The following is a 15,770-nucleotide window of genomic DNA, read 5'->3' on the forward strand; positions in this document are numbered from 1 at the left end:
TTACCGTAAAAACAAGTTAAGTATTTACATTGTAGAATAAGCCACCTCAATATTTGCAGCCATAGGTTGCAATATACACCACATGACCAACGGTATGTGGACACCTGCTCGTCGAACATTTCATTCCAAAATCAAAATCATTAATATGGAGATGGTCCCCCCTTTGCTGCTATAACAGCCTCCACTCTTCTGGGAAGGTTTTCCACCAGATGTTGGAACATTGCTTTGCGCACGGAGGCATTGTCATGCTGAAACAGGAAAGGGCCTTCCACAAACTGTTGTCACAAAGTTGGAAGCACAGAATCGTCTAGAATGTCATTGTATGCTGTAGCGTTCAGATTCCCATTCACTGGAACAAAGGGGCCTAGCCTGAACCACGAAAAACAGCTCCAGACCATAATTCCTCATCCACAAAATTTTACAGTTGGCACTATGCATTTGGGCAAATAGCGTTCTCCTGGAATTTGCCAAATCCAGATTTGTCCGTCGGACTGCCAGAGGGTGAAGCGTGATTCATCACTCCAGAGAATGTGTTTCCACTGCTCCAGAGTCCAATGGTGGCAGGTTTTACACCCCTCCAGCCGACACTTGGCATTGCGCATGGTGATGTTAGGCTTGTGTGCGGCTGCTCGGCCATGGAAACCCATTACATGAAGCTCCCGACGAACAGTCCTTGTGCTGACATTGCTTCCAGAGGCAGGTTGGAATTTGGTAGTGAGTGTTGCAATCGAGGACAGACAATTTTTACCCGCTACAGCGATCCCGTTCTGTGAGCTTGTGTTGCCTACCACTTCGCGGCTGAGCCGTTGTTGCTCCTAGACATTTCCACTTCACAATAGGAGTACTTACAGTTGATCGGGGCAGCTCTAGCAGGGCAGAAATTTGACAAACTGACTTGTTGGAAGGGTGGCATCCTATGACGGTGCCACGTTGAAAGTCACTGAGCTCTTCCATAAGGCCATTTTACTGCCAATGTTTGTCTACAGAGATTGCATGGCTGTGTGCTCTATTTTATACACCTGTCAGTAACGGATGTGGCTGAAATAGCTGAATCCACTAATTTAATGCAGTGTCCACATACTTTTGTAGGTATAGTGTATCTTTAGGAGCTGATCCATTGTGAGTATTGTGAAATAATTATTATGTTAAGGTAAGATTTGAAAATGGAAAGCTGATCTGAGAGCAGTGCTGTCTTACTTTCGACCCTTTCAGTGTCATCCCAATGACACACATAGCGAACGTTCTCTCTGTTTTGGGAAACGCATGTTACCTCTTCGGCCGTCATTGTAACGACGCGTCGTTAAAACCCTCTTAAGCCTAACTTCCATCTCTATCGGGAAACCATAGATACCAACCGACCGACCGATCGACCGACAGACAGACTTACATTGGCCTGGATGAGAACCAGGTAGCGGGTGATTTCCTCGTAGTTGAGCCTCTCCCTCAGGACCACCGAGCCGGAGAGGGTGAGAGGGATGTCAAACGTCCTGTTGGCCGCCTGCGACACAAAGAGATACAGTGCCCTGGGTTAAGAGTGGACTCTACTTAGGAAAGCTTTTCCCGTGAGAAATTCATTGTCTGCCAGAGCAGACGCAGAGATCTCGGAGGTAGAGATTGCCTCAACAAGACGTGTGTGTCCTTCTGACTCCTACTTAGTGACATGAGTAAAACCATACTGCTCTAATGTCTTTATCAATCTTTTTGGGCTGTGAAGTTGCCGTCAGTCGTGGCTTTAAAGAGAATGTGTCAGTAAGTGTTGAGATGTGACGTACCGGGTCAGTTGGGTTGTACTGGATGATGTATTCGATCTGTCCGTTAGGGCCGTCATCAATGTCCAGAGCTCCATTATTCCCAGTGAAGCCGGAGAAGATGGTGGTGCCAACTGGGGTCAACTGTAAGAAAACATTATTGCAGCCTAATGACAGTGCTAACAATTCAAACTATAAAAATAATTACCCACACACTTGAATCATATGCAAGTGTCAGTTTTTCATGTGCTAAGCCTTCGGTCAACAACAACCTTCTTTAGAACACTAATGATCCTACACCAATGATTCTGAATGTGACATACGGTCACAGCTAAACCAACAAGCTGCAGGGCTCCAGAATGAGACCATTTAGTCACATTTTGCGACCCTTTGACTTGGCAGTGCTAATTGGATATGGAATTGGTTGCATCCTTGTGAGTTGCAAATCCTCTCTCTTTCAAATCTCAGAGGTCTTTATTTTTTGGGCGGCTAAAATCAAGATTCGGTCAAACAGTACGCATTAGGGGCCTCCCGAGTGGCACAACGTTCTAAGGCAGTGCTTGAGGCATCACTACAGACCTGGGTTCGATCCCAGGCTGTGTCAGAACCGGCCATAACCGGGAGTCCCATAGGGTGGCGCACAACAGGCCTAGTGTCATCCGGGTTATGGGAGGGTTTGGCCGGGGGGGGGCTTTACTAGGCTCATTGCGCTTTAGCAACTCCTTGTAGCTGGTTGGGTGCCTGCAGGCTGACTATGGTTGTCAGTGTTAAGAAGAGCGGTTGGGCGGGTCATGTTTCGGAGGATGCATGACTCAACCTTCGCCTCTCCTGATCTGTTGGGGAGTTGCAGCGATGAGACAAGGTCTCAATCACGAAATTGGGGAGAAAAAGAAACTACAAAAAACAAAAACAAAAAAACAGTTAACCTGAAGTAAAGTTCTTTGATTTCTGAAAGTGCCTTCTACTGACAGTGTCTTTGAGATGTGGAGCGAGGCGCACGAGTGCTATCAGCTGTCATACCTGAGCCCCACAGTGGATCGCTATCAGCTGTCATGGACAGTGGACCGCTATCAGCTGTCATACCTGAGCCCCACAGTGGACCGCTATCAGCTGTCATACCTGAGCCCCACAGTGGATCGCTATCAGCTGTCATACCTGAGCCCCACAGTGGACCGCTATCAGCTGTCATACCTGAGCCCCACAGTGGACCGCTATCAGCTGTCATACCTGAGCCCCACAGTGGATCGCTATCAGCTGTCATACCTGAGCCCCACAGTGGACCGCTATCAGCTGTCATACCTGAGCCCCACAGTGGACCTCTATCAGCTGTCATACCTGAGCCCCACAGTGGACCGCTATCAGCTGTCATACCTGAGCCCCACAGTGGACCTCTATCAGTCATACCTGAGCCCCACAGTGGACCTCTATCAGTCATACCTGAGCCCCACAGTGGACCGTTATCAGCTGTCATACCTGAGCCCCACAGTGGACCTCTATCAGCTGTCATACCTGAGCCCCACAGTGGACCGCTATCAGCTGTCATACCTGAGCCCCACAGTGGACCTCTATCAGCTGTCATACCTGAGCCCCACAGTGGACCGCTATCAGCTGTCATACCTGAGCCCCACAGTGGACCTCTATCAGCTGTCATACCTGAGCCCCACAGTGGACCTCTATCAGCTGTGAGAAGAGGAGATAATAGTCTAGCATCTGTTGGCAGCACAGAGGAAATGTGTTTATTTTAGCTCCTCTGCTACTCTTATATCTGACAAGACTTTTCAGGAACACAAAAATATGTCAGAGACAAGAGGAAGACAGGAGACAGTTCAGCGAAACATTACTGATCTCAGCTATGGTTTGACTGGTACTGAAAAAAAAAATAAGTCTCAGAATAGGAGAAATCTAATAGAAAACCCACAGCAGGGGTATCAGAGGTCATTTCTAAAGAGATGCTGTAATGAAAGTAGAGGCAGGATTTCATGTTTCCCATGTGCAAATTGAAAATATCCCAAGTCGTCGACGACAGAATAGGAAAGGCCATACACCCCATCCATTCGGCAGTGTGGTTACCCAAAAAACACCAACGTAAAGCATGCATTATTAAGGAGCTAACGACGTGTGAGTCTATATTAAAAGGGTGAATCGTGGTGTCTGTCCTCATTGGGATGCAAGGCTCTCCCCCCCGCCGCCCCGCCACAGACACACCTCTGGGAGCACATCAACCCTCCACGTCCCTCCGTCTGCACTTCAGCGCCTCGATGATAAACGTTGCGTAGCAGACTGTATGCATGAAGGCTGTCGTAATCAATTCTTTAATGTAGGACAAAGAAGTGTACAGTGCCTTTAATAACTAAGAAATGACACGGGAGATATCGAATAATAACAGGGGGTTGAGCAGAATGTTACATGTCATAGTAGTACAGTTATTGAGATATACAAGGAGAGGCCAACAATTCTCCCCATATGAGATAAGGCAGTCATTGTAAATAAGAATTTGTTCTTAACTGACTTGCCCAGTTAAATATTTAAAAAATGGCATTTCTAAACAGTGTTGAGGTCTGACAAGAGCATACAGCTGCAACACATTCAAATAATCATGTCTTCAACAGAGATTTTATTTTTCTCTCCGCCTCGACAGCCCTGTAGAACTCCATTATGTGGGCTTAGGTACTACTATGGACAAGGGACTGCATTCTGTATCTCTCTGTCAGCTTAACATTTCAAACACTGCAGAGCACAATACGGAAAGCAACCATGTCCAACCGTTTGATAACAGCAGCTTCAGCTACTCTGCAAGGCTGCTTGCTAATGAGCTAAATCGACTAGGATGACACTCAGGGGAACCTCTTTCAATTAGGGAAAAGCTGCAAAATCCCCATGTCACTATTTTGGACCACGGTGGCACACCAGCCTCTCTATGGCCTTCTATGCCCAGAAGGCCATAGAGTGGCCTACAGATGTAGGATCTTAATTTGATCACCCTATTGCAGGACAACTTTCCTGCAATGCAGGACATTTTAAACGTGTAATGTATTTGACGTTTTTAAAGGTTTCTGAAGTTTGTAATTTCCACTTTGAAATCATTAATGATTTTTCCTGACAAAAAAAATGGATCGACCCCGACAAACATGCCCATTAATTACAATCCACATAATAATTCACATTTCCAGTTACTGCAGGATTATTTTCCTGCTGTAGCAAACTGGGTCAAATGAAGATCCTACACAGTTAAACCACATAGAGACCCATGAAGGTCCCACTGGTGGGTCCCACTGTTAACCTTTTACACTCGTGGGAATTGGCCTAGTGTGTGGAAAGAGCTAAAATGCATAACCATGGTAGCAATTGAAAGGGAACAGTTTGGAGACAATATGAACATGATTAGACGAGAGGAGACGTACACAACAGTTCACCTGACACAAGACTGTTGATTTTACGTGCATTTTACATTTACTGTACGTTTCGCCGTATTTGTTGATAATAAAATCTGACCATTCCTGGAAAATGTGGGGTGTGACAAGGGTTTGAGTGAGAGGACTAACTGGTGTCTCCAAAGTGTGCACAGTTCCTAAGTCATTCCTCAGGCACTTTTATGACTCAAAGCAGAGTCTTCATCTATGAGGTGTTTTTCTGAGCTCTCCTAGCTATGCTGTTGAGGAACTACCCGCAAGCACACTTGTAGATGTTTCATTTGGAACACAACCCTGCAATCACAAAATTCCCAAAACAGTCCATTATATATCACAATCTGGGTCAGGTGGGCATGATTTGAAAGCTTGTTCTATTGCTAAACGATAAAATATGACCTTACAGCGCTAGGCTGCCAGAAGGAAATTCAGAGAAACAAATAGACATTTTTGTTTGCAAAGAAAGAAATCATGAGTATGTTCAGGTGCGTGTGCCCCGGCTAATTTTCTTCACAATTAACAAACAAACAAGGGCTCGTTCTGTCCAAATAACTTTGTGATGCCATGTCATCTTGTAACTGCACATCAAACATAGTGATCATAAGCGTTGACACTGTATTTGACATGAGTTTTATGATATGGAAATGTGACGTGCACATTTGGACTAGCGGGTGTTTGACTTGATTGTATGACATCAAAGAGGTCTGTATGATAATCCTCAACGGCTCACCTTTCAAAATACATCGAGTCCTCTTTTATTTACAGCATTTCCCTCACTTAGACAACAAAACATTTGCAAAGGTTGCTCAATTAGCGGGAGGGATGGGGAAACGTCTTGTCGCTGGCAGTGCTCATGTTCAGATCGTCTAACAGACTAAACCCATACAGAGCTGTGAAGCGGAGAGCCTGACGTTAAACGGCATTTATAAACTGGGTGGTTCGAGCACTGAATGCTGATTGGCTGACAGCCGTGGTATATCAGACCGGATACCACTGGTATGACAAAACATGTATTTTTACTGCTCTAATTACATTGGTAACCAGTATATAATAGCAATAAGGCACCTCAGAGGTTTGTGGTATAGGGCCAATGTACCACGGCTAAGAACTGTATCCAGTCACTCCGCATGACATTGTGTGTGAGAACAGCCCTTAGCCGTGGTATATTGCCCATATACCACACCCCCTCGTGCCTTATTGCTTAAGTATAGCATGTTACCGTACAGCCACTACGTTCCAATTTAAGTGTTTATCAGTGTCTAAATCTGCCATTTTCAACCCGTATATACAGGTACGAGTGTAAAGGGTTAAACCAGATAGAGACCCGTGGAGGTCCCACTGTTAAACCAGATAGAGACCCGTGAAGGTCAATGTAGTAGGGAGTTGCAATTTCCAACAAGCCAATATTCTACATAGTTTAGCGCAGAAAACGTGGCAATTAACTACAATGACCATAATCCATTGCGCACCCGCTTAAACTTGTCCGGTCTGGGTGGAGCACTGAGCTTTAATATGAACAGTGTGGAGCAGACACGGAGATGGAGAGAAGAGAGAACACAGTGATCGAGAGGGATAGAAAGCCGTTGCTGCTCGAGCCTGAAAATACATTATCTAAGTGATTAATAGATGGTATTCAGCAGTCATACAAGTATGCCTTATTTACTTTGCTAAAACTGCTAAAATAGGGATTTTGTCAGACAGCATAGGCAGCAGCTCTATAGAGATGAGATGACTTGGAATTAAATAATAAAGTAATCAAATAAAACACCTAACTTTATTTTAAGTAAAGCAATGTGAGTAAATTGTGGATAATAAGTGATAAGCCGAAATGGGCAGATACAAGAATCATGGGACTTTTATTCATTGTTTTATTCAGTGTTGTTACAGCATTCAACCCAGATAATGCATAGTGCATTTTTGTGCCTCAAAAAATGTGAAACCTAAATCGAAAAAGCGTGATTATTTTTGAATAATCGAATCAAAACCGCACCGACCTCAAAAAGCACTAATTAAAATTCAGGAAGTCTCCAGAATGGGATATGGGCCACCACTGTTAAACCACACAGAGAATCAGGACAGGAAGTCTCCAGAATGGGATATGGGCCACCACTGTTAAACCACACAGAGAATCAGGACAGGAAGTCTCCAGAATGGGATATGGGTCACCACTGTTAAACCACACAGAGAATCAGGACAGGAAGTCTCCAGAATGGGATATGGGTCACCACTGTTAAACCACACAGAGAATCAGGACAGGAAGTCTCCAGAATGGGATATGGGTCACCACTGTTAAACCACACAGAGAATCAGGAAGTCTCCAGAATGGGATATGGGCCACCACTGTTAAACCACACAGAGAATCAGGACAGGAAGTCTCCAGAATGGGATATGGGCCACCACTGTTAAACCACACAGAGAATCAGGACAGGAAGTCTCCAGAATGGGATATGGGCCACCACTGTTAAACCACACAGAGAATCAGGTAGTCTCCAGAATTGGATATGGGCCACCACTGTTAAACCACACAGAGAATCAGGACAGGAAGTCTCCAGAATGGGATATGGGCCACCACTGGTAAACCACACAGAGAATCAGGACAGGAAGTCTCCAGAATGGGATATGGGCCACCACTGTTAAACCACACAGAGAATCAGGTAGTCTCCAGAATGGGATATGGGCCACCACTGTTAAACCACACAGAGAATCAGGACAGGAAGTCTCCAGAATGGGGTATGGGTCACCACTGTTAAACCACACAGAGAATCAGGACAGGAAGTCTCCAGAATGGGATATGGGCCACCACTGTTAAACCACACAGAGAATCACTGTTAAACCACACAGAGAATCAGGAAGTCTCCAGAATGGGCCATGGTCCACCACTGTTAAACCACACAGAGAATCAGGAAGTCTCCAGAATGGGATATGGGCCACCACTGTTAAACCACACAGAGAATCAGGGAAGTCTCAGAATGGGATATGGGCCACTGTTAAACCACACAGAGAATCAGGAAGGAAGTCTCCAGAATGGGATATGGGCCACCACTGTTAAACCACAGAGAATCAGAGAATCAGGAAGTCTCCAGAATGGGCCATGGTCCACCACTGTTAAACCACACAGAGAATCAGGACAAAAGTCTCCAGAATGGGATATGGGCCACCACTGTTAAACCACACAGAGAATCAGGACAGGAAGTCTCCAGAATGGGATATGGGCAACCACTGTTAAACCACACAGAGAATCAGGACAGGAAGTCTCCAGAATGGGATATGGGCCACCACTGTTAAACCACACAGAGAATCAGGACAGGAAGTCTCCAGAATGGGATATGGGCCACCACTGTTAAACCACACAGAGAATCAGGAAGTCTCCAGAATGGGATAAAGGCCACCACTGTTAGACCACACAGAGAATCAGGACAGGAAGTCTCCAGAATGGGGTATGGGTCACCACTGTTAAACCACACAGAGAATCAGGAAGTCTCCAGAAGGGATATGGGCTGTTAAACCAGAAATCAGGATAGAATGGGCCACCACTGTTAAACCACACAGAGAATCAATCAGAATGGGAAGTCTTAAACCAGAGAATGGGCCTCCAGAATGGGCCATGGTCCACCACTGTTAAACCACACAGAGAATCAGGAAGTCTCCAGAATGGGATATGGGCCACCACTGTTAAACCACACAGAGAATCAGGACAGGAAGTCTCCAGAATGGTATATGGGCCACCACTGTTAAACCACACAGAGAATCAGGACAGGAAGTCTCCAGAATGGTATATGGGCCACCACAGTTAAACCACACAGAGAATCAGGACAGGAAGTCTCCAGAATGGGGTATGGGTCACCACTGTTAAACCACACAGAGAATCAGGACAGGAAGTCTCCAGAATGGGATATGGGCCACCACTGTTAAACCACACAGAGAATCAGGAAGTCTCCAGAATGGGCCATGGTCCACCACTGTTAAACCACACAGAGAATCAGGAAGTCTCCAGAATGGGCCATGGTCCACCACTGTTAAACCACACAGAGAATCAGGAAGTCTCCAGAATGGGCCATGGTCCACGCATGATACGTATGTCATTATATTACCTAGTCATGTATTACCGTTACAGTCATTTTAATGACCAAAGACTCAGCCCCTTTTTTAACAGTCAAAAAGCTCCATCTGAATACATTTAATTAGATTTGAAGTTATTACCCGTCCCTACCAGTCCACGGTCACTGAGCAACGGCTAATATTTCACATTTTTACAGCATTTTTTTCAAATCGTATGGCCCTATTCAGGTTGAACGGACTGAAATATGTAATGCTAAGTAATGAGATACTGCTCACACATCGTCTTGGATTGTAATAAAAGATTTAACTAGGCTGTCCTGGGGGCCTCACCTCATTTATGGCGACATAGTAGCGAGGCTGCTGGAATCGGGGTGCGTTGTCATTGCGATCCCTCACCACAATGCGCACCTCGTGTAAAATGACGGTCCCGACCAGCTCATTGGTGCACTGGACCTGGACAACGATGGAATGGATGTAGGACGGGGGCTAAAAGGAAGGAAGAAGTTTTAGTCTCGGAAATCCCAGACCTAGGGGAACAACGCCAATGTGGTAGGCAAACGTCTGCCTAGAGAGACTAAATAGGTATCTTTTCAGTACAAACCGAGGACAGGAGGAGACAGTGATTTGAGAGTTCTTTTCCCTAATTCTATGGCCATGTGTCTCCTTTTAAACTGGTTCACACTGAAGTACTGGACTGATATGGATGTGTACAACATCTAGGGGAAGGTATGCCTCAGATTCTACCTTTTAATCTCTGTGATTATCACAAACTGCTCTAACACCGGTACATAAGCATATACCATTTAGCAGAAGCTTTTATCCACTGTACTGTGTACAAAGTGGACATGTGCAGTACACTATGAATGTATACATGTCCAATAGAAGAATGAACAACAAACAAAACACTGAAAAGAAAGAAGCTACATTATCCTGTGGAGCTTCACTTTACCTCAGGATGTAGTTTAAGGGAATGTACATGTATAGCTAACCTGCAGAGAACAGTTTTTTCTTTAGAGGAACCCAAACCCACAAACCCTTTTGAGTTCTATTCTCCACAGACAAACATATGGATAAGTCATAGTGAGCGTCAGAGGACTTACGTCTCGGTCGAGGGCCCTGCCGGTGCTGTTGAGGTACAGCCTTTGTCTGACCGGGTCCAGTATGACCCAGTGGTTGTAGTTGTCTCGGAGGGAGAGAGAGATGGTTCTGCCTGGGTCTTCCACTCGGCCTTGGATTTGCATATTCTCAACCAAAAGTGTTCCTTTACGAGAAAAGAAAAGAAGTTCATTAGAAATGCATTGAGGAGTTGATTGACAGAGATGTGATAAAACTACAAGCAGGTTCTCTGGGCAGTAAACGTTCCCTTGTGGTGTTAAATTCACTCTTCTCGAGTGCTCTTTTATGAGATATTGTTACTTTCTTTCAGAAAAGCACAAGTAGAGAGAGAAATAAGCCCAGGACAACAAAAGCTTCCGACTCATATTACTTGTTTTCTGAGAATGAAAAGTTCTGATGGAGAAAAAAAAACTTCAACGACTGCTAGACTGAAATGTTTTCAAATCAGAGGAGACCAATTAGTTGAGTCCAGCAGCATTTGAATGATGCATAACCTCTGAAAATTGTCAGCTATTGACGTTCATGAAAACCAGGGAGCCGGCCAAGCTAAAATTACATTTGACATCTTGACCATCTTCTCTGAAGCATGCCTGCTTTCCACACACTCTGATGCTGCAGTCCAGACAGGGACTAATAGCCTGCCAGATATCAGGCTTTGATGGTGCCTGAGCCTGAAGGTACTAACGTCCACGTACGTTCATTCCAATTATGGCAAGCACTGGCCAGTTCAGCCCCCGTTAATTACACAGTGCTACCCTCTGGACACACATTTCTGACATCAATTGTTGTGCAGTTAGAGTGGCTGTCAAGCTTCAAACCCACACCTAGCCTAGGTCCAGTACACACAACAAATAATGGTTCTAAATAGTACTAGATGTGGGTTATTTGGCTTGTAACCATAGTGGAACCCTTTTTGGTGCTATATAGAACCCTTTCCTAAGGTTCTATAAAGAACCATTAAATAAGGTTATATACAGTGCATACGATAAAGAACCATTCAGTAAAGGTATGTACTGTGCATTCGGAAAGTATTCAGACCCCTTGACTTTTTCCACATTTTGTTATGTTACAGCCTTCTTCTAAAATGTATTAAATACATGTTTTCCCTCATCATTCTACACATAATAGCCCATAATGACAAAGCAAAACAGTTTTTTATACACTTTGCAAATGTTTTTAAAAAACAACACAAAAAACACCTTATTTACATAAGTATTCAGACCCTTTGCTATGAGGCTCGAAATTGAGCTCAGGTGTATCCTGTTTCCATTGATCATCCTTGAGATGTTTCTACAACTTGATTGGAGTCCACCTGTGGTAAATTCAATTGATTGGACATGATTTGGAAAGGCACACACCTGTCTATATAAGGTCCCACAGTTGACAGTGCATGTCAGAGCAAAAACGAAGCCATGAGGACAAAGGAATTGTCCGTAGAGAGCCAAGACAGGATTGTGTCGAGGCACAGATCTGGGGAAGGGTACCAAAACATTTCTGCAGCATTGAAGGTCCCCAAGAACACAGTGGCCTCCATCATTCTTAAATGTTAGAAGTTTGGAACCACCAATACTCTTTCTAGAGCTGGCAGCCTGGCCAAACTAAGCAATTGGGAGAGAAGGGCCTTGGTTAGGGAGATGACCAAGAACCCGATGGGCACTCTGACAGAGATCCAGAGTTCCTCTGTGGAGATGGGAGAACCTTCCACAAGGACAACCATCTCTGCAGCACTCCACCAATCAGGCCTTTATGGTAGAGTGACCAGACGGAAGCCACTCCTCAGTAAAAGGCACACGACAGCCCGCTTGGAGTTTGTCAAAAGGCACCAAAAAGACTCTCAGACCATGAGAAACAAGGATCTCTGGTCTGATGAAACCAAGATTGAACTCTTTGGCCTGAATGCCAATTGTCACAACTGGAGGAATCCTGGGACCATCCCAAAGGTGAAGCATGTTAGTGGCAGCATCATGCTGTGAGGTTGTGTTTTTAAAACATTCCCTAACCAGAAACCGTGGATTGATGGCAGCATTCGCGTGAAACTGAAAGCGCGAACCACTGCTTTTAATCAGGGCAAGGTGTCTGGTAACATGACCGAATACAAACAGTGCAGCTATTCCCTCCGCAAGGCTATCAAACAAGCTAAGCGTCAGTACAGAGACAAAGTAGAATCTCAATTCAACGGCTCAGACACAAGAGGCATGTGGCAGGGTCTACAGTCAATCACGGACTACAGGAAGAAATCCAGCCCAGTCACGGACCAGGATGTCTTGCTCCCAGGGAGACTAAATAACTTTTTTTGCCCGCTTTGAGGACAATACAGTGCCACTGACACGGCCTGCAATGAAAACATGCGGTCTCTCCTTCACTGCAGCCGAGGTGAGTAAGACATTTAAACGTGTTAAACCTCGCAAGGCTGCAGGCCCAGACGGCATCCCCAGCCGCGCCCTCAGAGCATGCGCAGACCAGCTGGCCGGTGTGTTTACGGACATATTCAATCAATCCCTATACCAGTCTGCTGTTCCCACATGCTTCAAGAGGGCCACCATTGTTCCTGTTCCCAAGAAAGCTAAGGTAACTGAGCTAAACGACTACCGCCCCGTAGCACTCACTTCCGTCATCGTGCTTTGAGAGACTAGTCAAGGACCATATCACCTCCACCCTACCTGACACCCTAGACCCACTCCAATTTGCTTACCGCCCAAATAGGTCCACAGACGATGCAATCTCAACCACACTGCACACTGCCCTAACCCATCTGGACAAGAGGAATACCTATGTGAGAATGCTGTTCATCGACTACAGCTCGGCATTCAACACCATAGTACCCTCCAAGCTCGTCATCAAGCTCGAGACCCTGGGTCTCGACCCCACCCTGTGCAACTGGGTACTGGACTTCCTGACGGGCCGCCCCCAGGTGGTGAGGGTAGGCAACAACATCTCCTCCCCGCTGATCCTCAACACTGGGGCCCCGCAAGGGTGCGTTCTGAACCCTCTCCTGTACTCCCTGTTCACCCACGACTGCGTGGCCACGCATGCCTCCACCTCAATCATCAAGTTTGCGGACGACACAACAGTGGTAGGCTTGATTTCCAACAACGACGAGACGGCCTACAGGGAGGAGGTGAGGGCCCTCAGAGTGTGGTGTCAGGAAAATAACCTCACACTCAACGTCAACAAAACTAAGGAGATGATTGTGGACTTCAGGAAACAGCAGAGGGAACACCCCCCTATCCACATCGATGGAACAGTAGTGGAGAGGGTAGCAAGTTTTAAGTTCCTCGGCATACACATCACAGACAAACTGAATTGGTCCACTCACACAGACAGCATCGTGAAGAAGGCGCAGCAGCGCCTCTTCAACCTCAGGAGGCTGAAGAAATTCGGCTTGTCACCAAAAGCACTCACAAACTTCTACAGATGTACAATCGAGAGCATCCTGGCGGGCTGTATCACCGCCTGGTACGGCAACTGCTCCGCCCACAACCGTAAGGCTCTCCAGAGGGTAGTGAGGTCTGCACAACGCATCACCGGGGGCAAACTACCTGTCCTCCAGGACACCTACACCACCCGATGTTACAGGAAGGCCATAAAGATCATCAAGGACATCAACCACCCGAGCCACTGCCTGTTCACCCCGCTATCATCCAGAAGGCGAGGTCAGTACAGGTGCATCAAAGCTGGGACCGAGAGACTGAAAAACAGCTTCTATCTCAAGGCCATCAGACTGTTAAACAGCCACCACTAACATTGAGTGGCTGCTGCCAACACACTGACACTGACACTGACTCAACTCCAGCCACTTTAATAATGGGAATTGATGGGAAATGATGTAAATATATCACTAGCCACTTTAAACAATGCTACCTTATATAATGTTACTTACCCTACATTATTCATCTCATATGCATACGTGTATACTGTACTCTATATCATCGACTGCATCCTTATGTAATACATGTATCACTAGCCACTTTAACTATGCCACTTTGTTTACATACGAATCTCATATGTATATACTGTACTCGATACCATCTACTGTATCTTGCCTATGCTGCTCTGTACCATCACTCATTCATATATCCTTATGTACATATTCTTTATCCCCTTACACTGTGTATAAGACAGTAGTTTTGGAATTGTTAGTTAGATTACTTGTTGGTTTTTACTGCATTGTCGGAACTAGAAGCACAAGCATTTCGCTACACTCGCATTAACATCTGCTAACCATGTGTATGTGACAAATAAAATTTGATTTGATTTTGATTTGATTTTTCAGTGGCAGGGACTGGGAGACTAGTCAGGATTGAGGAGAAGATGAATGAAGAAAAGTACAGAGAGATCATTGATGAAGAAGGCTGTAACGTAACAAATGTGGAAAAAGTCAAGGAGCATGAATACTTTCCGAATGCAATGTTTATACAGTACCAGTCAAAAGTTTGGACACACCTACTCATTCAAGGGTTTTTCTTTATCTTTACTATTTTCTACATTGTAAAATAATAGTAAAGACATCAAAACTATGAAATAACATATGGAATCATGTAGTAACCAAAAAAGTGTTAAACAAATCAAAACATATGTTATATTTACGATTCTTCAAAGCAGCCACCCTTTGCCTTGATTACAGCTTTGCACACATTATCTCAACCAGCTCCATGAGGTAGTCGCCTGGAATGCATTTCAATAAACAGGTGTTCCTTCTTACTTGTTAATTTGTGGAATTTAATTCCTTCCTATTAATGACTTTGAGCCAATCATTTGTGCTGTGACAAGGTAGGGATGGTATACTGAAGATAGTCCTATTTGGTAAAAGACCCAGTCCATACTATGGCAAGAACAGCTCAAATAAGCAAAGAGAAATGACAGTCTATCATTACTTTAAGACATGAAGGTCAGTCAATACGGAAAATGTCAAGAACTTTGAACGTTTCTGTCACACCCTGACCTTAGTTCCTTTTGTATGTCTCTATTTTAGGTTGGTCAGGCGTAAGTTGGGGTGGGCATTCTATGTTTTGTTCTTGTGTTTATATTTCTATGTGTTTGGCCTGGTATGGTTCCCAATCAGAGGCAGCTGTCAATCGTTGTCTCTGACTGAGAACCAAACTTAGGTAGCCTGTTTTCCCACTTTTGTTTGTGGGTGGTTATTTTCCGTTTCAGTGTTTTCACCATACGGGACTGTTTCGGTTTTCCTTTATTCTCTTGTTCGTTTGTTTTCTGTGTTCAGTGTAATAAATATGACGAACACTTACCACGCTGCATATTGTTCCGATATTTCCTACTCCTCCTCAGAAGAGGAAGACGACAACCGATACAGTTTCGTCAAATGCAGTCGCAAAAACCATCAAGCACTATGATGAAACTGGCTCTCATGAGGACCACCACAGGAAAGGAAGAACTAGAGTTACCTCTGCTACAGAGGATAAGTTCATTCAAGTTAATTGCA

At 45.0% G+C, this 15,770-nt stretch overlaps 1 protein-coding gene across 1 annotated transcript in view; it reads right to left on the reverse strand.

Moving 5' to 3' along the window:
* The window catches only part of LOC112223231 (protocadherin-15-like), a 308,092-nt gene that overhangs the window by 165,559 nt on the left and 126,763 nt on the right, over positions 1–15,770 (reverse strand). Inside the window, exons 4-7 of the mRNA XM_042305516.1 lie at positions 10,315–10,475; positions 9,545–9,700; positions 1,773–1,892; positions 1,388–1,498 (exon numbers count right to left, since the gene is read on the reverse strand). Coding sequence (XP_042161450.1) covers positions 1,388–1,498; positions 1,773–1,892; positions 9,545–9,700; positions 10,315–10,475 — 548 coding nt within the window. The remainder of the gene's footprint in view (positions 1–1,387; positions 1,499–1,772; positions 1,893–9,544; positions 9,701–10,314; positions 10,476–15,770) is intronic.

Source organism: Oncorhynchus tshawytscha, linkage group LG24 (assembly GCF_018296145.1).
Source record: "Oncorhynchus tshawytscha isolate Ot180627B linkage group LG24, Otsh_v2.0, whole genome shotgun sequence".
NCBI lineage: Eukaryota > Metazoa > Chordata > Actinopteri > Salmoniformes > Salmonidae > Oncorhynchus > Oncorhynchus tshawytscha.